General features: G+C 45.2%; 1 protein-coding gene across 2 annotated transcripts in view; it reads right to left on the bottom strand.

Annotated features, from left to right (window-relative positions):
• VWA5A (von Willebrand factor A domain containing 5A) overlaps positions 1-27,201 on the bottom strand; it is a 163,308-nt gene that overhangs the window by 3,702 nt on the left and 132,405 nt on the right. For both annotated transcript variants that reach the window (XM_073553120.1, XM_073553121.1), the window contains 5 exons: positions 23,687-23,728; positions 23,506-23,562; positions 20,038-20,064; positions 16,486-16,622; positions 766-892 (listed from right to left, as the gene is read on the bottom strand). In XM_073553120.1, the coding sequence (XP_073409221.1) occupies positions 766-892; positions 16,486-16,622; positions 20,038-20,064; positions 23,506-23,562; positions 23,687-23,728 (390 nt within the window). The remainder of the gene's footprint in view (positions 1-765; positions 893-16,485; positions 16,623-20,037; positions 20,065-23,505; positions 23,563-23,686; positions 23,729-27,201) is intronic.

Below are 27,201 nucleotides of genomic sequence, written 5' to 3'. Positions count from 1 at the left end.
CTATAGGTTACCTTAGATCATCAATATCGGACCAGTGGTGATCTAACGCCTGACATCCCTACCGATCGTCTGATACAAGCAGCCACACACTGAACACAGCAGCAAAATGCAGCCCTATTGAACATGTAGCAGCCGCTGCCGGGTTCTGCAGAACAGCTCCTATCCTTTTTAAGAGGAGGTGCTTTGCTGCACTCAGCAGCAGCTGCTACACTCTGAATGCAGCAGGTCATTAAAGCTCCATTCAATCTGTGTACATCTGGCCACCGCCGGAGCTGGTAACAACTCATCAGGGGTACCAAGTGTCAGACCTCCACCAATCTGATATTGCAGTATAGGTCACCGCTATGTCCCGACTAGAAAACCATGTTAATTCCTTTATTGGGTGATTTATGGTAAGTAAACTGAATCGGAGGCAAATGTCAATAGACTCTTAGACCATGTTGCCACATAGAAAATTCATGCCCACTGTGTGGTAATAGTTGAACAGTGTGTTTTAGTGCCTCTTTACCCATTGGCTTCTATGGGGAAACTAAAAAATGCAACTGAGTTTTCATATGCAGAATTCCAGTGTTTTTTTCACCAAAAAATGTATAAGAATCACTGACTCAAATCTGCACCAAAAATGCATAAAAAGGCAAAAAATGCATAAAAAACAAAAACAAAAATGGATAAAGAAAAAGTAAAAGCCTCATGCTCGCTTTTTAACATTCAGCATCTTTAGCTCTACATAAACACATAATTATCAATGGGTTTCTGAGATATTACCTGCTTTGGCCTTAAGCCATGAGATGGCTTTTCCCTCCAGTAATTCCCATTCCTCTCTCTGCTCCAGACAAGTGGAATGAAGCCAGATCACTGCCAGGACTGTCGCCCACACTGAGGGGTCCTTGGTCTAGTAATGATAAAAATATTAAAATTAAAAATATTAAAATGGAATATATTATTCACGGGATCAATTGGCAGGAAATGACCGTTAAACTGAAGGACGCCCCCAAAAATAAAAAAGAGAATTAGCAAGAGAGTAATTTGGTGCAAAGCGGAAGAGATATGGCTACACCACGTGTGGTGCCCGGGCAACCAGATGTCAGTCCATGACACCGACAGACCTGCATTTGTCCATCAGTGTGGTGTCTGTGGGCTGTAGGCTGGGGTAATGTGGAGCCCACACAAACAATACACAGTGACCCATAGCACAGTGCCTTTGAGGATCCATAGGAGAGACGTTCTGCATCGGTGCTGCCCGACAAGGCCTGGGGAACAAATATTTGGAGAAGATGGTAAGTTACAGAGGAATCCTCTCTGCTTTGGAGTAGTGGTCTGAGAAGGGGCAGACTATCTAGCTGAAGCAGTCTGGGCTGAGGCTGGGAGGGAGACAGTCTGCTAGAGCTGTGGTGGCTGTGGCATACGTCAGTCCAGAAGGGAGCAAAGGTACATAGGCTGGGGGAGAGTCTCAGCTGGAGAATATATACAGTGGGGAAAAAAGTATTTAGTCAGGCAGCAATAGTGCAAGTTCCACCACTTAAAAAGATGAGAGGCGTCTGTAATTTACATCATAGGTAGACCTCAACTATGGGAGACAAACTGAGAAAAAAAAATCCAGAAAATCACATTGTCTGTTTTTTTTTCATTTTATTTGCATATTATGGTGGAAAATAAGTATTTGGTCAGAAACAAGCAATCAAGATTTCTGGCTCTCACAGACCTGTAACTTCTTCTTTAAGAGTCTCCTCTTTCCTCCACTCATTACCTGTAGTAATGGCACCTGTTTAAACTTGTTATCAGTATAAAAAGACACCTGTGCACACCCTCAAACAGTCTGACTCCAAACTCCACTATGGTGAAGACCAAAGAGCTGTCAAAGGACACCAGAAACAAAATTGTAGCCCTGCACCAGGCTGGGAAGACTGAATCTGCAATAACCAATCAGCTTGGAGTGAAGAAATCAACTGTGGGAGCAATAATTAGAAAATGGAAGACATACAAGACCACTGATAATCTCCCTCGATCTGGTGCTCCACGCAAAATCCCACCCCGTGGGGTCAGAATGATCACAAGAACGGTGAGCAAAAATCCCAGAACCACGTGGGGGGACCTAGTGAATGAACTGCAGAGAGCTGGGACCAATGTAACAAGGCCTACCATAAGTAACACACTACGCCACCATGGACTCAGATCCTGCAGTGCCAGACGTGTCCCACTGCTTAAGCCTGTACATGTCCGGGCCCGTCTGAAGTTTGCTAGAGAGCATTTGGATGATCCAGAGGAGTTTTGGGAGAATGTCCTATGGTCTGATGAAACCAAACTGGAACTGTTTGGTAGAAACACAACTTGTCGTGTTTGTAGGAAAAAGAATACGGAGTTGCATCCATCAAACACCATACCTACTGTAAAGCATGGTGGTGGAAACATCATGCTTTGGGGCTGTTTCTCTGCAAAGGGGCCAGGACGACTGATCCGGGTACATGAAAGAATGAATGGGGCCATGTATCGTGAGATTTTGAGTGCAAACCTCCTTCCATCAGCAAGGGCATTGAAGATGAAACGTGGCTGGGTCTTTCAACATGACAATGATCCAAAGCACACCGCCAGGGCAACGAAGGAGTGGCTTCGTAAGAAGCATTTCAAGGTCCTGGAGTGGCCTAGCCAGTCTCCAGATCTCAACCCTATAGAAAACCTTTGGAGGGAGTTGAAAGTCCGTGTTGCCAAGCGAAAAGCCAAAAACATCACTGCTCTAGAGGAGATCTGCATGGAGGAATGGGCCAACATACCAACAACAGTGTGTGCCAACCTTGTGAAGACTTACAGAAAACGTTTGACCTCTGTCATTGCCAACAAAGGATATATCACAAAGTATTGAGATGAAATTTTGTTTCTGACCAAATACTTATTTTCCACCATAATATGCAAATAAAATGAAAAAAAAAAACAGACAATGTGATTTTCTGGATTTTTTTTTCTCAGTTTGTCTCCCATAGTTGAGGTCTACCTATGATGTAAATTACAGACGCCTCTCATCTTTTTAAGTGGTGGAACTTGCACTATTGCTGACTGACTAAATACTTTTTTTCCCCACTGTGAGGCTAATTTCACACTTGCTTTTTTTTGCAGTGCGTTTTTCCCGCAAAAAAACGCATTGAAAAAACGCATACAAAAGCATACAACTGCTGCGTTTTTTTCAAGCATTTTTATGAGCATGCATGAAAAAAACGCAGCGTTTTTATGCGTTTGTATACATTTTTAGTGCGTTTTTACCCCGTTTGCGTTTTTTCCAAACATTAGGTGGCCCCTCACACTAACCCAAACCATGACTTTACTAACCCTAACCCTGACCCTAACCCTGACCCTAACCCTTAACCAAACCATACTTAACCCTAACCCAAACCCTAAACCCTAACTAACCCTAACCCTGACCCTAACCCTGACCCTAAACCCCCTTAACTAACCCTAACTCTAACCCAAACCCCTAAATTCCATGGTTAACAAAAAAAAAACGCATGTGCAAAAAAACGCATACATAAGCATGCCAATGCGCACATATGCGCACCCATAGCCTTATAATGGGTGTCTTGCTGTAAAAAAACGCATTGTGCGCGCATGCGTTTTTTTGAGGCAAGTCGGACGCCCAAAAAATGCAACAGGATGCATTTTGTGCGCCCGAGCGCATACCGCAAAAAAACGCATGCGCGCAAAAACGCATACAAACGCGTGTGTATGCGCACATAAGCGCATCCCATGCAAAGTATAGGAAAAAAAAACGCATGCGTTTTTTAGCGCTAAAATCCCGCAAAAAAAAACGCAAGTGTGAAACCAGCCTGAGTGGGTCTGGTGAGGGCTGAGCTGAGTTTCAGATTGGGAGGAACGAGTGTCCATCATGTAGCAGGAGTCTGACTGCCCCGAGCCTGTGAAGTAGACTGGATGGGTAAGTCCTGTAGTGTAGTGCAATGACCGGGAGTGCTGCATTGTGGGGCTTAGAAAAAGCAGAATATAGGCCCAAAGGAATCATTTTTTCACACAGGCATTTTTAAAAATATTTTTCTAATTTTTTTATACCATATTAAAATAGCTATAATTGCCAGAAATTGTTTAACACCGTCTCTTCACTCAGTCTTTGACTTGCTGCAGCGATGACATCATGACTCGGCACATATGACGGCTGCAGCCAGTCACTGGGCTCAGAGGTTTTGCAGTAACTAAACTGGCCTCACTGCTGAGCCCAGTGATCGACTGCAGGGGTCACATGCGCTATAGTCATTATGTCACCTGGGGCCTGTCAACAAAGACCAGGGGCAGTGATGGAGAGGCGGCGCCAGATCTCCGGTGGGTGAGTGCCTTATTTTTAGTAATGTAATGTACTCGGCATTCCAAATTTGCAATCAGATTAATATTTCATTTATAAGGAAATCCATAAAATGTGATTTTTCGACCCTACAATACGCGCCTTTCTCAGACTCGGACCTCTAATGTGGATAGCTATGGACAGCAGCACTATGTCATATGCGATATGCGACCCGCATGCTGTATTACCTGATATTAACTCACTAGCCGGCTACAGTCTGACATGAGGCATCCTCAGCCCCTCCACTTATAATCCAGTCTTACTCCTAACTCCGAGCCCATCCAACACTCAGCACGTAAGAGCTGTGACTTCAGCAAAACTGCAGCCATCGTAAGATGATAACTTAGCACAACTACATACATATAAGAGTTACATCACTGGTGATCACAGTATAAGGACATGTGGGGAACGGATGGTGAATACTCAGGTAGTCAAAGCAGCCCGTATACATGCATCAGAATTTTCTCAAGTAAGTATTACTCTGTCGCCTAATTGGGGGACACAGAACTGTGGGTGTTATGCTGCTGTCCACTAGGAGGCGACACTATGCATAATCTGAAAAAGATTAACTTTGGCCCCTCCTCTGCAGTATACACCCCTGGACGGCGTCAGCCTTCTCCAGTTTTTGCTTAGTGTCGCAAGGAGGCACACCTAGGACTTTTACTCCGTCCTTTTTTTTTTTCTTCCTGGATTTTTTTCCAACGGACTACAGATGAAGAAAAGCGGGTCTCCAGCGAGACTCTCGGCATGGCTCCCTCCTTGGTCCCCTATTAGGGGTACCCGGTTGAGGTCGAGGATGCTATTCCCCATGTCACTCCTTCCCCAGTCCTTCAGGTACTGGTTCGAAGTTGAGAACCCCCCCCTCCCTCCTCAGTTCCTTTTAGCTCTGGATTGAGGTTGAGCTGACGACGAAGCCCCTTGACGGTGACGGCAGCACCCTCCCTAATCCCCCTCTGGGGGTATTAGGTTGAGACACCTCAGGTAGGGCCTGTACCAGGCACCATTCGGACGCTTAGAAGCCCAGGGACCCCAGTCCAGCTGCGGGCTCCTGTTGGGACCGGGGGAGATGCAGCAAGGCATAGCACTTGTCAGAGACCGGACTCCCTGCGCCCTGTCTCTGCAGCAGCACCAGCTGCACAGCGCCTCAAAGGGACACTCCACAGGGCCCAGTGCGCGTTCAGACCACACCGCTAGCCTTCCTTTTCATTTCGAGGGGGGGGTCTGGGTTAAATCCAATCCCCCCATGGGCAACCGCGCCGTCCTGGAGCCCTGCTGGGCATGAGATCTCAAATTTAGGCTGCGGCTTCGGCCTAGCCGAAGCCGCCGCCCTATGCCCGCCCCCGGATGACGAAAATGACACTCTGCAGTGTCATAGAAGGGGCGGATCGAGACAGGAAGGGCGCGCTTTTACATAGCTCTGCGCGCCCTTTTCAGCTCTCCGCCCCTTTCCCCCTCCACCTCAGAATTCCGGTGGCCATCTTACTGCACCAGAAGACATAGCTGAAGGCAGCACAGCGGGGTCTGGGGGGCACAGGACTGGGATTTATCGGCGCTGGACCTAGGGGGCGCACCCGTGGGGTAAGATCACAGCTGGGTTCTCTGTACTCAGCTGTGAGTTCATATAACCTATAACGCTCCCCTATTCTTCTCCTCTGCGCAGATACCCCTGTAGGACCTCTGCTAATCAGCCTCTGGGCACTATGTCAGGCTCAAAAAAGAGGACCAGACAAGACTGCTTTTATGCAGTCTGCACAGGCTGCAAGGTTACTCTCCCCAGCAGCAGCATATACCCGCACTGCCGGGACTGTACCCAAAACACTGGATCAGAACCCCATGAAGTCCCTACCAACGCTACTGCGTAAAGGTCGCGTTCATCTGCGTCTACACATAGCACTAGGTCGTCCCCCTCCAGGGAGAGACACAGTGGCTCCAGGTCACCTAGACCGTCCCCTGATAGAGAAAGACAATGTGGATCTCCACAACGATCCCAGACCACAGAACACCTTAGCCCTAGTTCGCCCGCTAGGGAGCTCCTTAGCGATGCGCAAGACTCGGAGGGCATATGTGACTAACTCAGATAACGAAACAGAGAATGCTCTGCTCCCTTGTCCCCCTAGCAATACGGTGCTAGTTGAGGATATAATCTCCTCCATCCTTCGGGTGCTGGACATTTCTGATCCAACCCCGGAAGCACCAGAACACAAGATTTCCTTCGAGAGTGATCAGAAACCATCTAAGGTCTTCCCTAATCACCCGGAATTTCAAAAAATACTTTATAAGCATTTTTCGCAGCCTGAGAAAAAATTTGCTAATCGCAAATACTTAGAAGCAAAGTACCCCTTCCCACAGAAGGACACTAAGGCATGGACAGATCCACCTGAAGTGGACCCCCAGTCTCTAGGCTATCAGCACAAACGCTTCTCTCACTGCCGGACAGCTCAACCCTCAAGGACGCAGCAGACAGACAGGTAGAACGCATGGCTCGTTCAATCTTCGAAGCGGCAGGTGCCTCTTTGGCTCCCGCGTTTGCTTCAGTTTGGGCAGCCAAGGCCATTATGGCCTGGGCAAACTATTGCAACAGGGCCTCCAAGCTTCAAATCCTCAGCTGGCGGACCAGGCGGTGCAAATTGCAGTAGTGGCAGATTACATGGTCCAGGCAGCATTGGATTCTGCAAGAGGGGTAGCGGGAATAGCATCAAACGCCATCACGATTCGGCGTATTCTCTGGCTGAGAGAATGGAAGGCGGATGCGGCCTCAAAAAAGTCTCTAACAAATCTCCTGTACTTCAGTGGGCGTCTTTTCGGTGAAAAGCTGGATACAATGATATCCAATGCTACCGGGGGTAAAAGTACTTCTCTCCCTCAACTAAAACCAATACGCACGTTTAAAAGACGTAATCAATCTCGCTTCCGATCCTTTCGGAATTCTTCAGGCTGGTCCGTCTCGCGCCCAGCACAAAATCGTAACCGCTCCCCCGTAGAGACAACACACGGGCGGCACAGAGGCAGGACAGGAACTGGCAGTCAAAAGCAAGCCAGGCGAAATCAAAGGGAGGAAAAGCTCAGACTTTCCCCTCATCATGACTCATGGCCTCCGGAAGACACCCCACTTGTAGGCGGACGACTGCTATTCTTTCAGCAGGTCTGGCTGCCTATTACAGAAGACAGGTGGGTCAAGGAAATAGTGGCTTCAGGATACAAGATCGAGTTTACTACCAGCCCACCGAACAGGTTCTTTCTCTCCATTCATCCAAAACCTCCACTCAATGCTCGAGCCTTCCATCAAGCGGTTTTTTCTTCCTTCAAGCAGGAGTTATAGTACCAGTTCCAGCAGACGAGCGCTTCCGAGGGTTCTACTCCAATCTGTTCGTGGTGCCCAAGAAAGGAGGCAGCGTCCGACCCATACTAGACCTCAAGCAACTCAACAAGTATGTTCGAGTCCCTCCGGACAATCGTTGCGTCCATGCAGAAAGGAGAATATCTCGCCTCCATAGACATACAGGAAGCATACCTGCATATACCAATTGCTCCCGCCCATCAGAGATTCCTCAGATTCGCAATCAACCAAGACCATTACCAGTTTGTGGACCTCCCGTTCGGACTCGCCACGGCACCCAGAACATTTACAAAGGTCATGGCAGATACCATGGACGTTCTACACTCCAGAGGCATAGTAGTCGTTCCATACCTGGACGACCTTCTCATCAAGGCCCCCACCTTCAAGGACTGCGAGGTCAACGTCTCAATCACAATTGACACTCTGAGTCGCCTGGGATGGTTAGTCAATTTACAGAAGTCATCGACTACCCCGAGTCAGTCTCTGGCCTTCCTAGGGATGCTATTCGACACCTCCAGGGGTCTGGTGATCCTCCCCAGGGACAAGGCACTAGCCCTCCGTTTGGGAGTTCGCACTCTCCTCCGCAAGTCCCCCCGATCTCTCCGGTATGCCATGAGAGTACTCGGCAGGATGGCAGCAGCAATGGAGGCGGTACCATTTGCCCAGTTTCACCTCAGACCCCTTCAACTGGCCATCCTCAAGTCCTGGGACAGGAATCCGTTCTCCCTCGACAGGGAGTTCCGGTTATCATCAAAAACCAGGAGGTCCCTGCACTGGTGGCTCAAGCCAACCTCGCTTTAAAGGGGAAAATCCTTTCTCTTAGGTCAATGGAAGGTTTTGACCACCGATGCAAGCCTGACGGGTTGGGGCGCGGTGCACCTACATCACAGAGCGCAAGGCAAGTGGTCACCAATGGAAGCGAACATGCCCATCAACATCCTGGAAATTTGGGCCATCTTCCTGGCATTGAAAGCCTTTCATCACTTGCTAGCAGACTCTCATATCAGAGTGCAGTCGGACAATGTCACGGCGGTGGTGTATGTGAACCATCAAGGCGGGACCCGCAGCATCCAGGCGATGAACGAAGTAACACGTATCCTACACTGGGCGGAGGATGCGAGGTCGGTACTCTCTACAGTCCACATTCAGGGTGTGGACAACTGGGAAGCCGACTATCTCAGCAGACAAGGAATGGACTCGGGGGAGAGGTCTCTCCAACCCGAAATTTTTCGTCAGATCTGCCATCGCTGGGGGACCCCGGACGTGGATCTAATGGCATCCCATCTCAATGCCAAGGTTCCCAATTTCATGGCCAGGACGCGCGATCTGCGGTCGCTCGGAGCAGATGTCCTGGTTTAGGACTGGACCCAGTTCCAGCTTTTGTACATTTTTCCACCCCTCCCCCTGATCTCCAGAGTCCTGAGGAAGATCAAACAAGAGGGAGTTCCCACCATTCTGATCGCGCCAGACTGGCCCAGGCATACATGGTACGCCGACGTCGTGCAACTCACAGCAGACGCCCCCTGGGGTCTCCCCACACGTCCCGACCTTCTGTCACAAGGCCCGTTCTTCCACCAGAACTCAGGGGCTCTCAATTTGACGGCGTGGCCATTGAGACCTGGGTTTTGACCCAAGCAGGTTTTTCACCGGACGTCGTTAAAACCATGATCAGGGCTCGAAAGCCAGCTTCAGCCAGGATTTACTATGGTACCTGGAAGGTTTTCTTCACATGGTGCGAATCTCGCAGACAGATCCCACTCCCCTACTCTCTTCCAAAGGTCCTTGGTTTCCTTCAGTCAGGCCTGGATGCCAGGCTATCCCTGGGCTCGCTTAAGAGCCAGGTGTCAGCGCTCTCAGTGCTCTTTCAGAGGCGTATTGCTAACAAGCCGCAAGTGAGGACTTTTCTCCAAGGGGTTTCCCGATTGGTTCCCCCTACAAACATCCATTGGAGACGTGGGACCTCAACATGGTCCTGACAGCATTGCAGACACCTCCTTTCGAACCCCTTAAAGAGGTCTCACTCCGCCTTCTATCACAGAAGGTGGTTTTTCTGGTGGCAATCACCTCGCTACGCAGGGTGTCCGAACTTTCAGCACTTTCCTGCAGACAACTCTTCCTGGTTTTCCATCAGGACAAAGTGGTTCTCCGTACAGAGTGGAGAAGGCTCTGCATACGCTTGACCTTGTCAGGGCATTGCGTATTTACGTATCTAGGACTGCTCCCTTCCGGAAGTCTGATTCACTTTTCCTTCTTCCAGAGGGCGTTCGCAAGGGCCTACCGGCTTCCAAAGCAACCCTTGCTAGGTGGATCAAGTCCACCATTCAAGAGGCTTACCGCCTTAACAATTCTCCTCTTCCGGCCGGTATCATGGCACAATCTACGCGGGAGGTAGGGGCCTCTTGGGCCATTCGGCATCAAGCCTCGGCACAACAAGTGTGTAAGGCAGGCACTTGGACTAGCCTCCACACATTTACAAAACACTACAGAGTGCATACCCAGTCCTCAGCGGATGCGAGCCTGGGTAGACGGATCCTGCAGGCGGCAGTACCCCAAATCTAGGGGACTGTCAGCACAATATTCGTCCACTGCTTCCCACCCAGGGACTGCTTTGGGACGTCCCACGGTTCTGTGTCCCCCAATTAGGCGACAGAGTAAAGGAGATTTTTGTGTACTCACCGTAAAATCTCTTTCTCTTAGCCTTTAATTGGGGGACACAGCTCCCACCCTGTTGCCCTTGCGGGCCGTTGTTACGGTTGGGTTCTCATATTGTTGTTTGAGCTCGTTTATAGTAGCCTTCTTGCAGGCATGGTTATGTTTCTGGTATATTCCTAATGCTTTAGCACAAAACTGGAGAAGGCTGACGTCGTCCAGGGGTGTATACTGCAGAGGAGGGGACAAAGTTAATCTTTTTCAGATTATGCATAGTGTCGCCTCCTAGTGGACAGCAGCATAACACCCACGGTTCTGTGTCCCCCAATTAAAGGCTAAGAGAAAGAGATTTTACGGTGAGTACACAAAAATCTCCTTTTCCTTTTTCTCATTAGTAATATAAAGCCATTTTGATCTACACCTTCCTCTCATCCTGCAGTGTTTCTGCTTTCTTCTCTATCTTCACTCCAGTATGATCTGCCCTTCCTGAAGTCTTAGATGCTTTCCCCGCTCTCTATACAGTGCAAAGAGTGATGTCATTATCCATGAATTTCACCATCACATAACTCCCTTTTTCATCGTTTTAAATGCCACTAATGTGTGTGTCTAAAAGCTCTCCACTCTGCCAAACATACCTCAATAGATTATATGAATGGATCATTTAACAACCTCTGTCAAGAAAAATCTCTACTGGATCTAGTTTACGATCACATGTGTCTACATCCATCTCATGGCTGCCCAGGCCTATTCTCTGATGTTATTACTAACATGTATGCTTTACACCTCCCCCGTCCCTCTCCTTTTCTGTCCTTTTTCCTCTCTCTTCTTTCCTAGGGCTTCTTACCATTCATTACTAACCAGTTCCTACATTATATGGGACTTGATAATCAGTTAGGCCTCTTTCACACATCAGGTTTTCGCCGTCAGGCGCGATCCGGCGCTTTTGACAAAAACCGGATCTGGCGAAATGCAATTCCGGATCCGGTTTCCCCCCCCATTGACTTGCATTTGCGCCGGATGGCCATGCGTTTCATCCGGTTTTCGCCGGATCCGGCAATGTGTCTCAATCCGGCGTCTGGAAAAAACGGCTACTGTAACGTTTTTTGTCTCCGGCGAAAAAGCCGGACACGCCGGATCCGGCGCGTCCGGCTTTTTCACACAATGAAAGCCTATGAGCGCCGCAATGCGCCGGATCCGGATCCGGTTTTTTCGGTCTGAGCATGCTCAGTAGCTCTGCCCACAAGACACATATATAAAAGCAAGACAGTGGGACCCTCAGCCACACCCAACATGCCACCCAAGACAGCAACCAGGCGCAGGAGAAGGCAGGAGACCACTGCAGCACCATCAGCACCACCACGCCAAATGGAGCAGCAAATGGAACATGCTGAGGAGGGGAGTCCAGCAGCAGATGAGAGACGGTAATTATCAAATCCCCCATTCCTCCAAACTAGGGCCATGGAATATCAAGATATTCATTGGCCCTTTGTTTCTCTTTATTCAACAGCCGCCCAAGAGATGAAGCAGCAGCAGCACTGGCAGCAGCTGTAACACCACCCACAGGCATGGAGTCTGGCCAGCAAGAGGACAGCACATCTTCTTCTGGGAGCCCTCCCTCGCATCGTCAGCGTTTGACGGTAAGTTTTTATTTCCAAAATCCATCATCTCTGTAATATATGTCTATTCATTGCCTTTTATTTCAAAACAGGAATCACAAGATGAAGAGGAGCTCCCAGAAGAAGAAGGAAGGGGTGGACAGACACCTGGAGTGGGCTCACAATTGGTAAGTTTTTTGCATCAAACGCAGAAACACAACATCACACTACACACAACACATAGAAAACAATGTTCTGCAGACCACACACAGCAAACAAATGCCTACATCCAAAGACATAACATTTTTTGTTTTCTTCTCTAGTCTTCCCAATCTGGTGCTCGGCCAAGAGGTCCTCGCTGTGCCTCCCAGGGTCGTCGGCGACAGCAAAGCGGCGGTCACCAGTGTGTAAGTATAAATATTTTTGCTTTGTTTTTTTGCACTTTTTATTTCATTTCTTTTGTGGAGGCTAATTATGTTATTTTTGTCTTTTTCTTTAACAGCCTTCACAGCGTGCTCCCGACTCTGACGGTGAGGATGGAGGGATTGATGTGGACCACCTCATCGATCTCGTCATGGAATATGGCTGACCACCGCCACGCTGACCTGTTCGTTACCCGACGACTCTGGGAGGAAATCTGTTCGCTCCTTGTGGACCGCTGGGAGGACCTCGATGCTCGGGCCCAGATTAAAGAGCGTAAGTATATACAGTACCGGTTGCTTGATGTAAACCAGTGTTTCCCGAACAACAGTCCTCGTGGTCCCCACGGATCATGTGTTCACGATTTCTATTTACTATGGAAATCCTGAAAACATGACCCCTGGGGACCATGAGGACTGGAGTTTGGGAAACACTGATGTTGTATACTAACCACTCCTTTCTCGTTTCAGGGGACAGAATTGTGAAGCGGTGGCGGTCTGTGAGGGATCGTTTCAAGAAGGAGTTCAATAAAGAGATGCGGGCCCCGAGTGGATCTGGAGGACGCAGGAGCAAGTACAAGTACGCACAAGCCCTGTCGTTCCTCCGGGATACAATGGTCACCAGAAGGTAAATATTACACAACCACATGTGAAAAAAAAATGTTTAGATGTAACAAGTTTTTTTCAGCCAGGGCCATGCCATGTCACTTTTTTAATTGTTTTTTTTTCTCTTTATTCCACAGCACGGTGAGCAGCACTCGGGAGCCTGCACGGTTGGACCCTTCTGAGGCGATCCCTGAGGAGACCGGCACCGAGGGACACTTCGACCGCCCCGGTACATCTGCACCTTCACAGCCTTCCCACACATTCGACCCCTCTGTCCCATCCACCAGCACAGGAGCATCGTGGCCGCCTACATTACATGAAGCTGCTGGTGAGGAGATCGCTTTCCCTTTACCCCACCCTTCTGCCCCTGCCACCTCTAGTACACCTGCAGGTACTGGGCGGCAGCGGCAGAGGGGTCAGGAAAAGACTTATGCGCCAGAGTTCTTGCATCTGAATGCATCTTTCCAGAACTGTCTAAAAGTCTTGTCAGAGCAAATCTCCGCAGGCTTTCAGCAGATCAACTCCAGCATTCTGGAGGTCAAGACACTTCTGCAAACCATGCATTCAGAAGCAAGATCTTCGCCAAACCACACCTTTTTCAGGTCTGTTGTGGAGCGCATGGAAACGCTCTCTCCTACCCAGCAGATGCATGTAATGCATTCATGCCACGGTGCTCTCCAGCAGGTTACCTCCCAACCTCCTCTTCCCACCCCAGTAGTTCCTCCACCTGCACCCCCTCCAGCCACTTTCCATCCTCCCCCTCCTATTACATACCATCCACCTCCCCAGTACCAGCAACCTCCCCAGTACCAGACATCTCCCCACTTCCAGCAACCTGCCCCATACCAAACTCCTTCCCCATACAACTTGCCATCAACATCATCTGCTCCTACAGTCCCTGCCCAACCCTCCACTCCACCGCCCACCACCTCTTCTGCCTCCCACATGTCCACCCATTCTGTAGCTTTTTCCACACCTTCACCTCTAACTGTTCCTTCCCCACCACGATCCCAGTCCTCTCTCCACACTCCCAGTGTCGAAGTGTCCCGCAGCCCATCCAGCAGTATTTCCACCCCACACTACACAGATTTATAATATGTGTGTATTTTAATAAAAATGACCAGTTTTATGGTTTCAAAGCTTTATTAAAAAAGTTTATTACAATTTAAAAACAGTTTACTAAAAAAACACATTTTTCAATAAAAGTTAAATTATTTTACACTGGTTGTCTGTCATTTCTTTCTGCGGCCAAAAAGGTTAAATACAGGGTATTTAAAAGGTAAAATGGTATTCAAAACTAGGTATATAACTGTGGGTAAATTTTAGCTTTTTGCCACAGTTGTGTTCCTGGTTGTGTTTGAAGCAAAGTATTTCACCTAAAAAGTTGTGTTTATTGTTGGTGATTTCCTAACAATGTACACAACTTTTGTTAAAAGGTGAAATACTTTGCATAAAACACAACCAGGTACACACCTGTGGCCTAAAGCTAAAAATAGTAAGACCATGACAAGATAGCCAACTTTGGTTGGCAAAGGTATATACTGTTGGTACAGAAGGTACACAAGTTTGGTTAAGGGCACAAATCTTTCACACTCTGTCATCCTGCCAGTGTACTCTGCCTTGAGGTGACATAAAGTATAGTGCAAAATTGTCCCTCATTACTGAAACCGTCACAGAACTTCTAGTGGTAATGTCATGGTAATCTTGCAAGGTGGTTTCTTCAGAGGTGTCCTCAATGGAAATGGTTTCCTTGCAGATAACAAAATTGTGGAGTACCACGCAAGCTTTGATCACCTCGTCCACAGTTTCTGTCTTGAGGTTGATCGCAGTCAATAGGACCCGCCATTTGGCTGTCAGAATACCAAAGGTACATTCAACCATTCTTCTTGCTCTTGTGAGGCGGTAATTAAAAATGCGTTTTGTTCTTGTCAATCCTCTGCTAGAGTACGGTTTCAAAAGGTGTTCTGACAGCTGGAAGGCTTCATCCCCTACACAGACAAATGGCATAGGTAGACCAGATGTTTGCGGCAGCGGTCTAGGTGGTGGGAACTGGAAGGTGTTTCCATACAGTTTACGCCCCATGGCAGACAGTTTGAAAACTTGAGAGTCATTGGAGCGGCCATAGGCCCCAATATCAACAGCAATAAATTTGTATTCCGCGTCAGCGATGGCCATGAGGACAATTGAAAAATATTTCTTGTAATTGAAATATTCCAATCCTGATCCGGCTGGCTTTACAATGCGGATATGTTTCCCGTCCACAGCGCCCAAGCAGTTGGGAAACGGACATATCTGTTGAAACTTTTCTGAAATTTCAATCCACCTCTCTGTTGTGGGCTCTGGTAAAAACTCTTCAGCTAAGGAGTCCCACAGTGCACGGCATGTGTACTTCACTATTCCAGATATATTGGAAATCCCGAGTCTGTACTGGAAATGCAGTGACGAAAGGGATTCCCCAGTTGCAAGAAATCTGTGGGGAATTAAAAAACAATCAATTAGTTTTAAATCACAGCATTACATACCAAAACTCAGCTATAACACTTGGAGATACAAACTACCACCAACAAGATTGCAGTGAAAGTGTGCTCTGATGCGAGCATATCCAATAAATGTGGCTTACCTTCAAGTCACCATCAGACGCTCTGCGGGTGAAACAGAGAAGCGGCAATAGGTGTCTGCTTTTCTTATGAGGTGTGCAATGCTCTCCACCAAGTAATCAAAATTCTCCATTTTCATCCGAACATATCCAAAAAATTTATCCGGGTTTCGTCGAAGGTCCGTGCAGAGTGTAGAATAGACCCCACGCGTCATTCTCTTGGCTGTGATGGGGTGGATCCACAAACGTCGTCTACGATGCCTGATGCGCTGCTGTCTCGCTCTCTCCTTCTCCAGAACAATCACCCTCAAACGATTTGCCTCCGCTGTAAAATCCGCCAAATTCTTCAAAATATTTCCAATGACAACATCCATCTTCGCCAGTAACTTGCTCTTCTCTCCAACCTGCACTTTCTCCTCTACAACCTGTCAAAGAAGGGCTGTAGGAACACGCTATATATAGTTTTCCAGTAGCCAATCCCGTTCGGAAGGCCACAAGGAGTGTTTTTAAAAACCAGATCCGGCGTAATCCGTCGAAAAACGGATCGAAAAACGGATGAACCGGATGAGACGGATCCGGTTTTGTCTGTCAAGAACAAGACGGATCCGGCAGAAAAACGGATCCGTCACATCCGGTTTTATGAAATATCTGCCGGATCCGGCGCTCTGGCACGACGCCGGATCGCGCCTGACGCCGAAGACCTGATGTGTGAAAGTAGCCTTAGTGAATCACATAAAGGTCAATATCTGTCAGGCTTGTTTGGTTATTTTCTCAGTTGTTACTTCTGACACAAGAAAGTTGAGTTACATCCTATTTTGGCATCTCAGGTTTACCATATTCTGTATCCTTTTCTAATTAATGTTGTAAAATACCAATACAAAAAATATATAATAAACTAATCAAAAATGCAGCAGAGAGTAGTAATCATCTATAAGTATTAGTGATACCTGATCAGGATTCTTCTTGCTTACATCCTGCTGGGATATTCCCAATATTGAGAAGATTTCAGGGTTAAGATTCCAGGAACCATCCGCATTTTGAAGAGATATCAACCTCACAAAACAGGGGGTCTCCTCAACTGGAGCTAGACATGAGATATAGAGAGATTCAGTGTTATTATCGAAATACACCAAAATCCAGATGATACAATATTATTTATCATAGACATTTCCCAATGGCACAAACATAAATGGCTGTATTATCAGCGGGAGAATAGTACTGCCGAAGGAAGGAGGTAGTGTGTCTGTTATATACTGTACATATAATACTTTTATGGGATTACTGGTTAAAGTGGCGTATGTAGGAGCTATATATCTGATCACTGTGTATACTAGCTATCTGGTCACTATATATACTATTTATCTATTTATCTTAAATGAGAAGGGAAAAATACCAGAAGAGAGAGAGAGGTTAAATATTTTAGTTAGGTGAGGGGTGACAGCAGGGGAAAGGGACTGAAGGAGCTGTGACGGAAATGGGTCACTGGTGCAAGTAGTTGGGCGAGAAGATGCAAGGAGCCTGCTTACTTCTTCTTCTGTGACTGGTTCAAAATCAGAGAGTGAGTTCGATGCAGTGGGGGAGGGAGGACAGAAGGCCTGAAGACCCACCTCTTCCGACAAGCCTATAACCTGCAGTAACCACCGATCGACCAAACCGCTGCACGACCAGCTCTACCCTCGCCTACTGTATTATCACCCATCCCTTGAAGATTGTGAGCCCTCGCGGGCAGGGTCCTCTCTCCTCCTGTACCAGTTATGACTTGTATTGTTTAAGATTATTGTACTTGTTTTTATGTATACCGCTCCTCACATGTAAAGCGCCATGGAATAAATGGCGCTAGAACAATAAATAATAATAATAATAATCTTGTCACTATATATACACACTATCTATCTGGTCACTGTGTATACCATCCATCTGGTTCTTTATGAATATACTACCTTGATTCTGTCTCCTATTAAACTATCATACTATCTCGGTGGTTCTCCTCTATTGCTGCCCGTTATAAAAATGGTGTTCGGGTCGGACGCATGCGCAGTGGATCTGATGATCATCGGTGTTGCCGACGGCGTTCGAGTGTGATGCTTGCGGGTATCTGACGTTATCAGGGATTTCCTCTGACCTGCCACACCACTGCAAGCGCCAGAAGCTGCACATGCGCCGGTTGTCCCTCACAGGCCTGGATGTAATTATCTATCTCATATGCTCCTATATAATGAAGTCTATGCACACAAGGAGTCACAGCACCCCCGAGGAAGCCCACGCGAAACACGCGTTGGTGCTGCCATTCTTGCACATCCACACACAGGTTACCATGGGTAAGATGCTCTCTCCTTTTTGTGTATGCCTTGTTTAGTTTCACAACATTCTGATTGGGTTATAATACACCGGAGATTCCTTACCACTGCAGCTGTGACTGTCACGTCTACCTTTTCCTATGGCACACCAATTAATTTAATTATTGGGGAGCTTTTCTATTTATATTTGGCTTTTTTTTGCATTGGACTAATATTATCTGACAGGGCACATACAAGCCCATATGCTACCCATATGATTATCCATATACAAATGCCAATCATTGTTTGCTCCAATTGATATTTGTGCATCTTGATTCCCATCCCTGGAATTTCTTTTGTGGATGTGTAACTTGTAGACACTGTGCGCCATTGCCTTTACCTCTTATGTATTTGTCATACTTTTTGCTACTTTTTAATGTGATCTATAGTAAAATTGTCTTTTTACTATATTATGGATTTTGTACTCCAAATCTCTTGTCTGGTCACTGTGTATACTATTTATCTGGTCATCATGTATACTACTAGATGTGTGCCTGATGCTATCGCATCGGGAGGGCAGTAACATCACGATGGGGGCAGCTTTGTGGCGCTGGGGGTGGTGTCCCATCCACTTCCGTGCAGTCACAACCGGCAGGAAAGACGGTGTTTTGCGGCCTGTGCTGGAGATGGTGTGCGGCGCCACCAGAGGGTGGCCGCACCCAATCTCCAGCACAGGCCTCAAGCCGCGGTCTTTCCTGCCAGCTGTGACTGCACGGAGGTGGGTAGGCAGGCAGTGGCGGGATCCGGCACGTGTAGTCAGGCAGTGGGTCCGGCGGTGGCACCCCTCTCATTACTCCCCCCTCATTACACCCCTCTCGTTATACCCCCTCGTTACACCTCTTTCACAGCCTCGTGATTGCAGCAGCGGCCTTGATCCGAGCGGCAGCTGGGATCCGAGCGGCGGCTCGGATCCAAGCAGGGGCCAGGATCCCAGTGGTGTCCTGGATTCCAGCGGCATACTTTTGGTGCGGCGTGGTGGATTGTGGGATTCGGGGACATCCAGACGGAAGTGGATGACGGACAATTTAAGGCAATTATATATATATATATATAATATACAGTGGGGCAAAAAAGTATTTAGTCAGTCAGCAATAGTGCAAGTTCCACCACTTAAAAAGATGAGAGGTGTCTGTAATTTACATCATAGGTAGACCTCAACTATGGGAGACAAACTGAGAAAAAAAAATCCAGAAAATCACATTTTCAAGGTCCTGGAGTGGCCTAGCCAGTCTCCAGATCTCAACCCTATAGAAAACCTTTGGAGGGAGTTGAAAGTCCATGTTGCCAAGCGAAAAGCCAAAAACATCACTGCTCTAGAGGAGATCTGCATGGAGGAATGGGCCAACATACCAACAACAGTGTGTGGCAACCTTGTGAAGACTTACAGTAAACGTTTGACCTCTGTCATTGCCAACAAAGGATATATCACAAAGTATTGAGATGAAATTTTGTTTCTGACCAAATACTTATTTTCCACCATAATATGCAAATAAAATGAAAAAAAAAAAACAGACAATGTGATTTTCTGGATTTTTTTTCTCAGTTTGTCTCCCATAGTTGAGGTCTACCTATGATGTAAATTACAGACGCCTCTCATCTTTTTAAGTGGTGGAACTTGCACTATTGCTGACTGACTAAATACTTTTTTGCCCCACTGTATATATATAGATACATCTGGTCACTGTATATACTATCTATTAGGTCACTATATATACTATTTATTTGGGGATCACAAATAAGCATTTCTTTGAAATAATGTTTTGCCTCACAAAGAGAGTCAGCTGTAACCCAATGCTGTCCTGTCTGTATACTCTTTTACATCCTCCTCCTGTCCAGGAGCTGTGGTATGATCAGACACAGTACTGTACGGTCAGACACAGCCATTATACAATACACAGCAGCGGCACATGTATAAGATTAGCTCAGCACAAGAACATTTTATTTAAACACATCCAATTGTGGAAATTATTATTATTCCAAGATCTATTGATTTAAATTAACTTTTTTTATTTGGGGTGGAAATCTCTTTAATGGAGGGGCTTGATGGGGTAAGAGGAGCACACGACTTATTGACTTTGGCACATCGTAATAGGGGTATGATAAATCATTCTTCGTATCTCTAAAACCTCTTTGTGTTTGGTAGTTGGACCCCATCAATCTTACCTGTGTGCATTCTAACATCGCATCTGTCTGTAAAGAAAACAAGTTGTGAGAACGTCATACAGAACATATATCACAGAGATGAGCTAACACTGAGAAATGTGACAACTATAAAACATTCATATAATCCAAAAATAATTTAAAAACTTAAACCATGATGCCGTCATTTTCACAATTTGTGGGGGTGTAAGGATATTACATGAGAGGTTCATGCATGAGGTTGTCCCAACATTGAAGACCTTTTTGCCCTTTTCTTGCCCTCATATCTAACTGGTGTATGAGCACAGGTAAACTCCAGGTGTGGAGCGTAACATCCCAACATACTGGACACTCAGCACTCGGTCTTCTTCCATCCTGTAGATCAGGGTTCTCCAACTCCAGTCCTCAAGGCCCACCAACAGGTCATGTTTTCAGGATTTCCTTAGTATTGCCCAGGTGATAATTGCTTCACCTGTGCAATACAAAGGAAATCCTGAAAACATGATCTGTTGGTGGGCCTTGAGGACTGGAGTTGGGGAACCCTGCTGTAGATGGTACTGGGTCATGATGAGTGTCTGATGTGTTGGATGAGCAGCATAGTCCTTAGTGATGAAGGTGTGGATGACACCACCGCTGTTGTAGCCTTTAGTAATGATGGCGTGGAAGTGATCTTGGGTTAATTAAGAGAGGAATGCTTAGAGGATAAGATGCATTGGTGTAAGGGAAATCGAAGGTGCACTCCACAGCATTTTAGAGAAATATGTACTTAGCTGCGATAAAGCAGCCTGTGTCTCATTCATGCTGCCTGTATCTGTTCATGTAAAGTACAATGTGTCACAAAAAAATTCTCAGAATCACTTGGATGAGTAGAATCGAACCAAGGTTATTAAAACGTAAAGTGACACGGCTGGATATCCTTAAAGACAAAAATGTCCAGGAAGGATGGGAAATCTTGAAAAATGAAATTCTCAAAGCACAGTTGTTAACAATTCCGAAAAGAGGGAAGAATAGGAAGCATTTAAGGAAACCAGGATGGATGAACACAGAACTTAAGCACATGCTAAAAAGGAAGCAAAAAATGTTTATAAAATGGAAAGAAGGAGGCATATCTAAAGAAGAATATAATGCTGTCTGCAGAACCTGCAAGGCACAAATCAGATTATCTAAAGCTGAAAATGAATTGAGGCTTGCAAGAGATGTCAAAAGCAATAATAAAGGATTTTGGGGATATGTCAAAAGTAAAAGAAAAGTCAAAGATGCTATAGGATTTTTACAGGATGAAAATGATGAAATGGTAAGACAGGATGTTGAGAAGGCTGAACTTTTAAATTCCTATTTTGCATCTGTTTTCTCTCAGAAAGGAAATGTAACATCAACTGTTATTCACTGTCCTATTAAGGGAATAGAAGAATCCAGGATATCTATAAACAGAAAGATAGTGAGGAAACACTTAGCTAACCTAAATGTATTCAAGTCTCCAGGTCCAGATGAATTACACCCCAGAGTACTGAAGGAGATAGCAGAAGAAATTTTTGAACCCCTCTCCATAATCTTTGAAAATTCTTGGAGAACAGGAGAAGTGCCAGAAGACTGGAGAAGAGCAAATGTTGTTCCTATCTTCAAAAAGGGGAAGAAGGTGGACCCAGGCAACTATAGGCCGGTGAGTCTGACTTCTATACCAGGAAAGATCTTTGAACAAATTATTAAACAACATGTATGTCAATACCTGGATAAGAATGAAGTGATTAAACAGAGTCAGCATGGGTTTGTAACTAATAAGTCATGTCAGACTAATTTAATTTCCTTCTATGATGGTATTACTGATTGGGTGGATCAAGGAAATGCTGTAGATATAGTATATCTTGACTTCAGCAAAGCATTTGACAAAGTCTCTCATACAATCCTTATTGAAAAAATGACTAAGTATGGAATGGACAAGGCAACTGTTAGGTGGATTCATAACTGGCTTAGTGATCGGACCCAAAGAGTGGTCGTAAATGGCTGCACATCCAGTTGGAAGAATGTCTCAAGTGGGGTACCACAGGGCTCTGTCCTGGGCCCTGTATTGTTCAACATCTTTATCAACGATTTAGATGAAGGAATTGAGGGTAAACTGATTAAATTTGCTGATGACACAAAGCTAGGAGGGATAGCTAATACTAGAGAAGAGAGAGAGAGGATTCAAAAAGATTTAAATAAACTGGAGAAGTGGGCAGCAACTAACAGAATGGTTTTTAACAGGGAGAAATGCAAAGTACTACATCTGGGCAATAAAAATGAAAAAAGCATATATAGAATGGGAGGAATAGGGCTAAGTGACAGCACATGTGAAAAAGACTTGGGTATACTAATAGATCACAGACTGAATATGAGTCAACAGTGTGATGCAGCAGCAAAAAAGGCAAATGCAATTCTAGGATGTATTAACAGAAGCATACAGTCTAGATCACGTGAAGTAATTATTTCCCTCTACTCCTCTTTGGTCAGACCTCATCTGGAATATTGTGTCCAATTTTGGGCACCACATTTTAAAAAAGACATCAACAAACTGGAGCAAGTTCAGAAAAGAGCGACCAGAATGGTGACCGGTCTGCAAACCCTGTCTTATGAGGAAAGGTTGCAGGATTTGGGAATGTTTAGTTTGCAAAAGAGAAGACTGAGAGGAGACTTAATAGCTGTCTACAAATATCTAAAGGGCTGTCACATTGTAGAAGAATCAACTTTATTCTCATTTGCACAAGGAAAGACTAGAAGCAATGGGATGAAGCTGAATGGGAGGAGACACAGATTAGATATTAGAAAAAACTTTTTGACAGTTAGAGTGATCAATGAGTGGAACAGGCTGCCACGAGAAGTGGTGAGTTCTCCTTCAATGGAAGTCTTCAAACAGAGGCTGGACAGACATCTAACTGGGATGATTTAGCGAATCCTGCTTTGAGCAGGGGGTTGGACCAGATGGCCCAGGAGGTCCCTTCCAACTCTACGATTCTATGATTCTATGATTCTACGTCAAATCTAAAAAAATAGGGTTGCATCCTGAAGATCAAAATCGGCCTTTTCATTATGGAGGCACCATAACAAAATATAACAGCACTATCTAGGCACACATCGATTTTTTGGAGGAAATTAATCTAACTGTACAGTACATTTGTTCAGTTTTGCCTAAAAGAGTCAATATGTTTTGTAGGACCACCTCTTTATTAAAGACGATTTTCAAGCTATGAAGCTTATGTTGTGTGAGGCTGATGGTGGTGCTGGATGAAGATGGTGGGTGGTCATGGTAGTTTTGGCCGGGGTTGTTATCGGTGATGATGACTTTGGCTGATGATGATGTTGGATGTGGATGGTGGTGGGTTATGATGGCGACACTTGTGGATATCTCTGGTGATAAGTGTGATGGGTCATAATGATGTTGGACGATAAATTGGGTTTCACTTTTCTACATCCTCCTAACTAATCTGTACAATAATGCAAAAAAGAGAGAAAACGCACCATATGCAGCTATGGAAACATCCGGAGTGACTGATTTTTTAGCCCTCATCTTGGGACCTGTTAAGTAGAAAAAAGGAAGAGTTAAGACAAAAGTTCATTTCAGAGGATCTTTGTAAAAATAAGAAAAGGTGTATTCTCTATAATAATGCAAAAAAAGAACAAGTAAATAAAACGTACACACCAGAAGACATGTGGGCTCTTCTGACATTTGAATTCATAGAAGCTGTTAAGATAAATAAAAGATTAAGAATTCTGAAAGTTAAAATTCCATGTTATTGAATTTTTACATAAATAAATACTTTTTTTATTTTAAGGAACACTAAAAGCCAAATTCATTAAGACCGATGTAATTCACATTTTTCTGAAAAGTGGTGTGCATCTCTGAACAAACCCAAGACTTGTGGCATAAGGAACGCTGCCGCTTATCATGAATATGACAAGCAGGTGCTGCCACTTTGTCGGTGCTAGGCATAAAACTACACAGGCCCACCAAATGTCACAAAAGTTTAGCACAGCCTTGCATTGTGACAAAATAGAGCTGGACTGACAGAGGCTTCAGATCTACCACAGCCATTAAACCCTTTCCGACATCGGGTGTATATTTACGCCAATGTCGTACTTCCTCCCTCTGATGTGGGCTCTGGCGGTGAGCCCATATGTTTGCTGGGACATGTCAGCTGTTTTGAACTGCTGACATGTGCCCGCAATAACTGCGGGTGGAATCCCGTTCCACCCGCGGCTATTAACCAGTTAAATGCCGCTGTCAAATTCTGACAGCAGCATTTAACAAGCGCTTCCGGCAATCGCACCGTAAATACGCACACCGGTGACCCGCGTCACGTGATTGCGGGTCATCGGTGTGTCGGCATGACAACCAGGGGTCTCCTGGAGACCTATATGGTTGTCAGTGTCAGATTGCTGTGTGTGCGCCACCAAGTGGTCGGCGCTCATAGCAAGTCAGCAATTCTACTACATAGAAGCGATCTGATCATCGCCTGATCGAATTGTGGCAGCTCCTAGTCTCCCGTGGACACTATTGAAGCATGCCAAAAGTAAAAAGAAAATGTGTTTAAAAATATAAAAAAATATAAAAGTTCAAATCACCCCCCTTTTGCCCCATTCAAAATAAAACAATAAAAATAAAATCAAACATAAACATATTCGGTATCGCCGCGTTCAGATTCCGATCTATCAATAAAAAAAGGATTAACCCGATCGCTGAACGGCGTAGTGAGGCCAGAATTACGTTTTTTTGGTCACCGTGACATTGTATTAAAATGCAATAACGGGCGATCAAAAGATCGTATCTGCACAAAAGTGGTATCACTAAAAATGTCAACTCGGCATGCAAAAAATAAGCCCTCACCCAACCCGAGATCACGGAAAATGGAGACGCTACGGGTCTTGTAAAATGGCGCAATTTTTTTTTTTTTTTAGAAAAGTTTGGAATTCTTTTTCACCACTTAGATAAAAAAGAACCTAGACATGTTTGGTGTCTATGAACTCGTAATGACCTCGAGAATCATAATGGCAGGTCAGTTTTAGCATTTAGTGAATCTAGCAAAAAAGCCAAACAAAAAACAAGTGTGGGATTGCTCTTTTTTGCAATTTCACCGTACTTGTAATTTTTTTCTCGTTTTCCAGTACACGACAAGATATGTTGCAACCAATAGTGTCGTTCAAAAGTACAACTCATCCTGCAAAAAATAGCCCTCACATATTGGCGGAAAAATAAAAAAGTTATGGCTCTGAGAAGGAGAGGAGCGAAAAATGAAAAAAGCTCCCGGGATTAAGCCTCATTGGCATAGTGATTAAAAAGCTAATTTCTCAGTAACGGAGGAGCAAACTGGACATGTAAAGGTATTACTGGACAGGTCTTTGAAAGAGCAACATGAACATATAGTTTGGGGGTGACAGATTCCCTTTAAGCAACTTCAGTCTTCCATTCTTAAAGGTCCAAAGCTTTTATCATTAAATTAATGAGGAAATGATTTAATTTTCCTAATTTTACAGTTCTTTGCAAGAGTTTTATGCAAAAATCCAATTAAAATTTGGTGTGACTGCCCTTAGCCTTCAAAACATCATCGATTCTTCTAGAAAAAAATGTGCAATTTGCACACAGTTTTTGAAGAAACTTCTACTGTTCCTCAGCGCTGTTCCGTTCCACTTCTGCACCACGTGACTGCAGTTCTGGCTAATCAACTCACACAGCGACTTCTGTGTGGACCAGAAATCACTTTCTCAATGCAAGCGATGATAGGTTTACATTGAGAAAGTCCGGTCCATACAGAAGACTCTGGCTGAACACGCGATTCAGAAGAGGATCAGGACGGATCCGAGACTGGAACAGGACGGTGACGGGGAAGTATTTTAATATATGTAATGTGCAAATGAAAACTATAACGACTTGGCTGGATAAGAAAAGAATCAGGGTATGTGCACACGTTGCGGATTTGCCTGTGGAATTTTCTGCACAGATTCTGCATCTCTTGGCAGAAAACACAGGTAAAAATCCGAGCGTTTTTGATGCGGATTTTCATGTGGATTTGTATGCGTTTTTGTAAGCTAAATAAAGATCTATTATTTAACAAAAAAAAAAAAGAGTTGTGATGTCATTTCTTTGTCCAACATCTTATTTTACATACTCCATTGAAGAATAATGTTTACACACACAGATAAAAAGATAGGTAGATGATAGATAGATAACAGACATATCTATAGATAGATGGACAGATATATCTATTTATCGATCTATATATCTATCCATCTATCTATAGATATATCTATCTATCTAGCTATCATATCTATAGATGGATAGATATATCGATAGATAGATATATCTATAGATAGAAAAAAATCTGCGTTCGGCAGGAGTCACACTTGCGAGAAACTTGCATGAGTCTCGCACCTCAATACTCGGCACTGCCGCTGGCACTCGGACCGGAGCGTTCAGCTGCATAGAAATACATGCAGCCACACACTCCGGTCCAGAGTGACGGCGACAGTGCCGGGTATTGAGGTGCGAGACTCATGTGAGGATCTCGCAAGTGTGATCCCGGCTTAAAATGCAATATCTGTTTAATTTAATAAAAGGCAAAAAAAAATGCGTGGGCTCCCGCACAATTTTCCAGTCCAGAGGGAAAGCCAGCAACTGGGGGCCGATGTTTATAGCCTAGGAAGGGGTGAATACCCATGGATCTTCCGAAGCTATTAATATCAGCCCGCAGCTGTCTGCATAGACTTTACTGGAAACCAATGAAATCACAAAGGAGTATATAGTCCATAATGTATAAAAATATATAAATTTATTTAACATATATGCCAAAATAGATAAGATATTTTGGCATATATGTTAAATAAATTTATATATTTTTATACATTATGGACTATAAACTCCTTTGTGATTTCATTGGTTTTCAGGCTCTAGCTTGGAGTGTCCTATAGGGAACCTTTATATGACTTGATATGGCTGCTGGTCAAATTAGCATCCCTTTTACTGTTTTACCTTGGTTGGTCTGTATTTATAGCCTTTACTGGCTATTAAAATAAAGGGGACTCCTAAAATTAATAGCCAGAAAAGGCTATGCAGACAGCTGCAGGCTGATATTCATAGCCTAGGAAGGGGCCATGGACATTGGCCCCCCCCCGGCTACAAACACCAGCCCACAGCCGCCCCAGAAATGGCACATCTGTAAA

The sequence above is a fragment of the Dendrobates tinctorius genome, unplaced genomic scaffold (assembly GCF_039654945.1).
Source record: "Dendrobates tinctorius isolate UK_male_01 unplaced genomic scaffold, ASM3965494v1 ptg000197l, whole genome shotgun sequence".
In the NCBI taxonomy this organism is placed as follows: Eukaryota; Metazoa; Chordata; class Amphibia; order Anura; family Dendrobatidae; genus Dendrobates; species Dendrobates tinctorius.
This window is presented reverse-complemented; position numbering and strand designations above follow the sequence as displayed.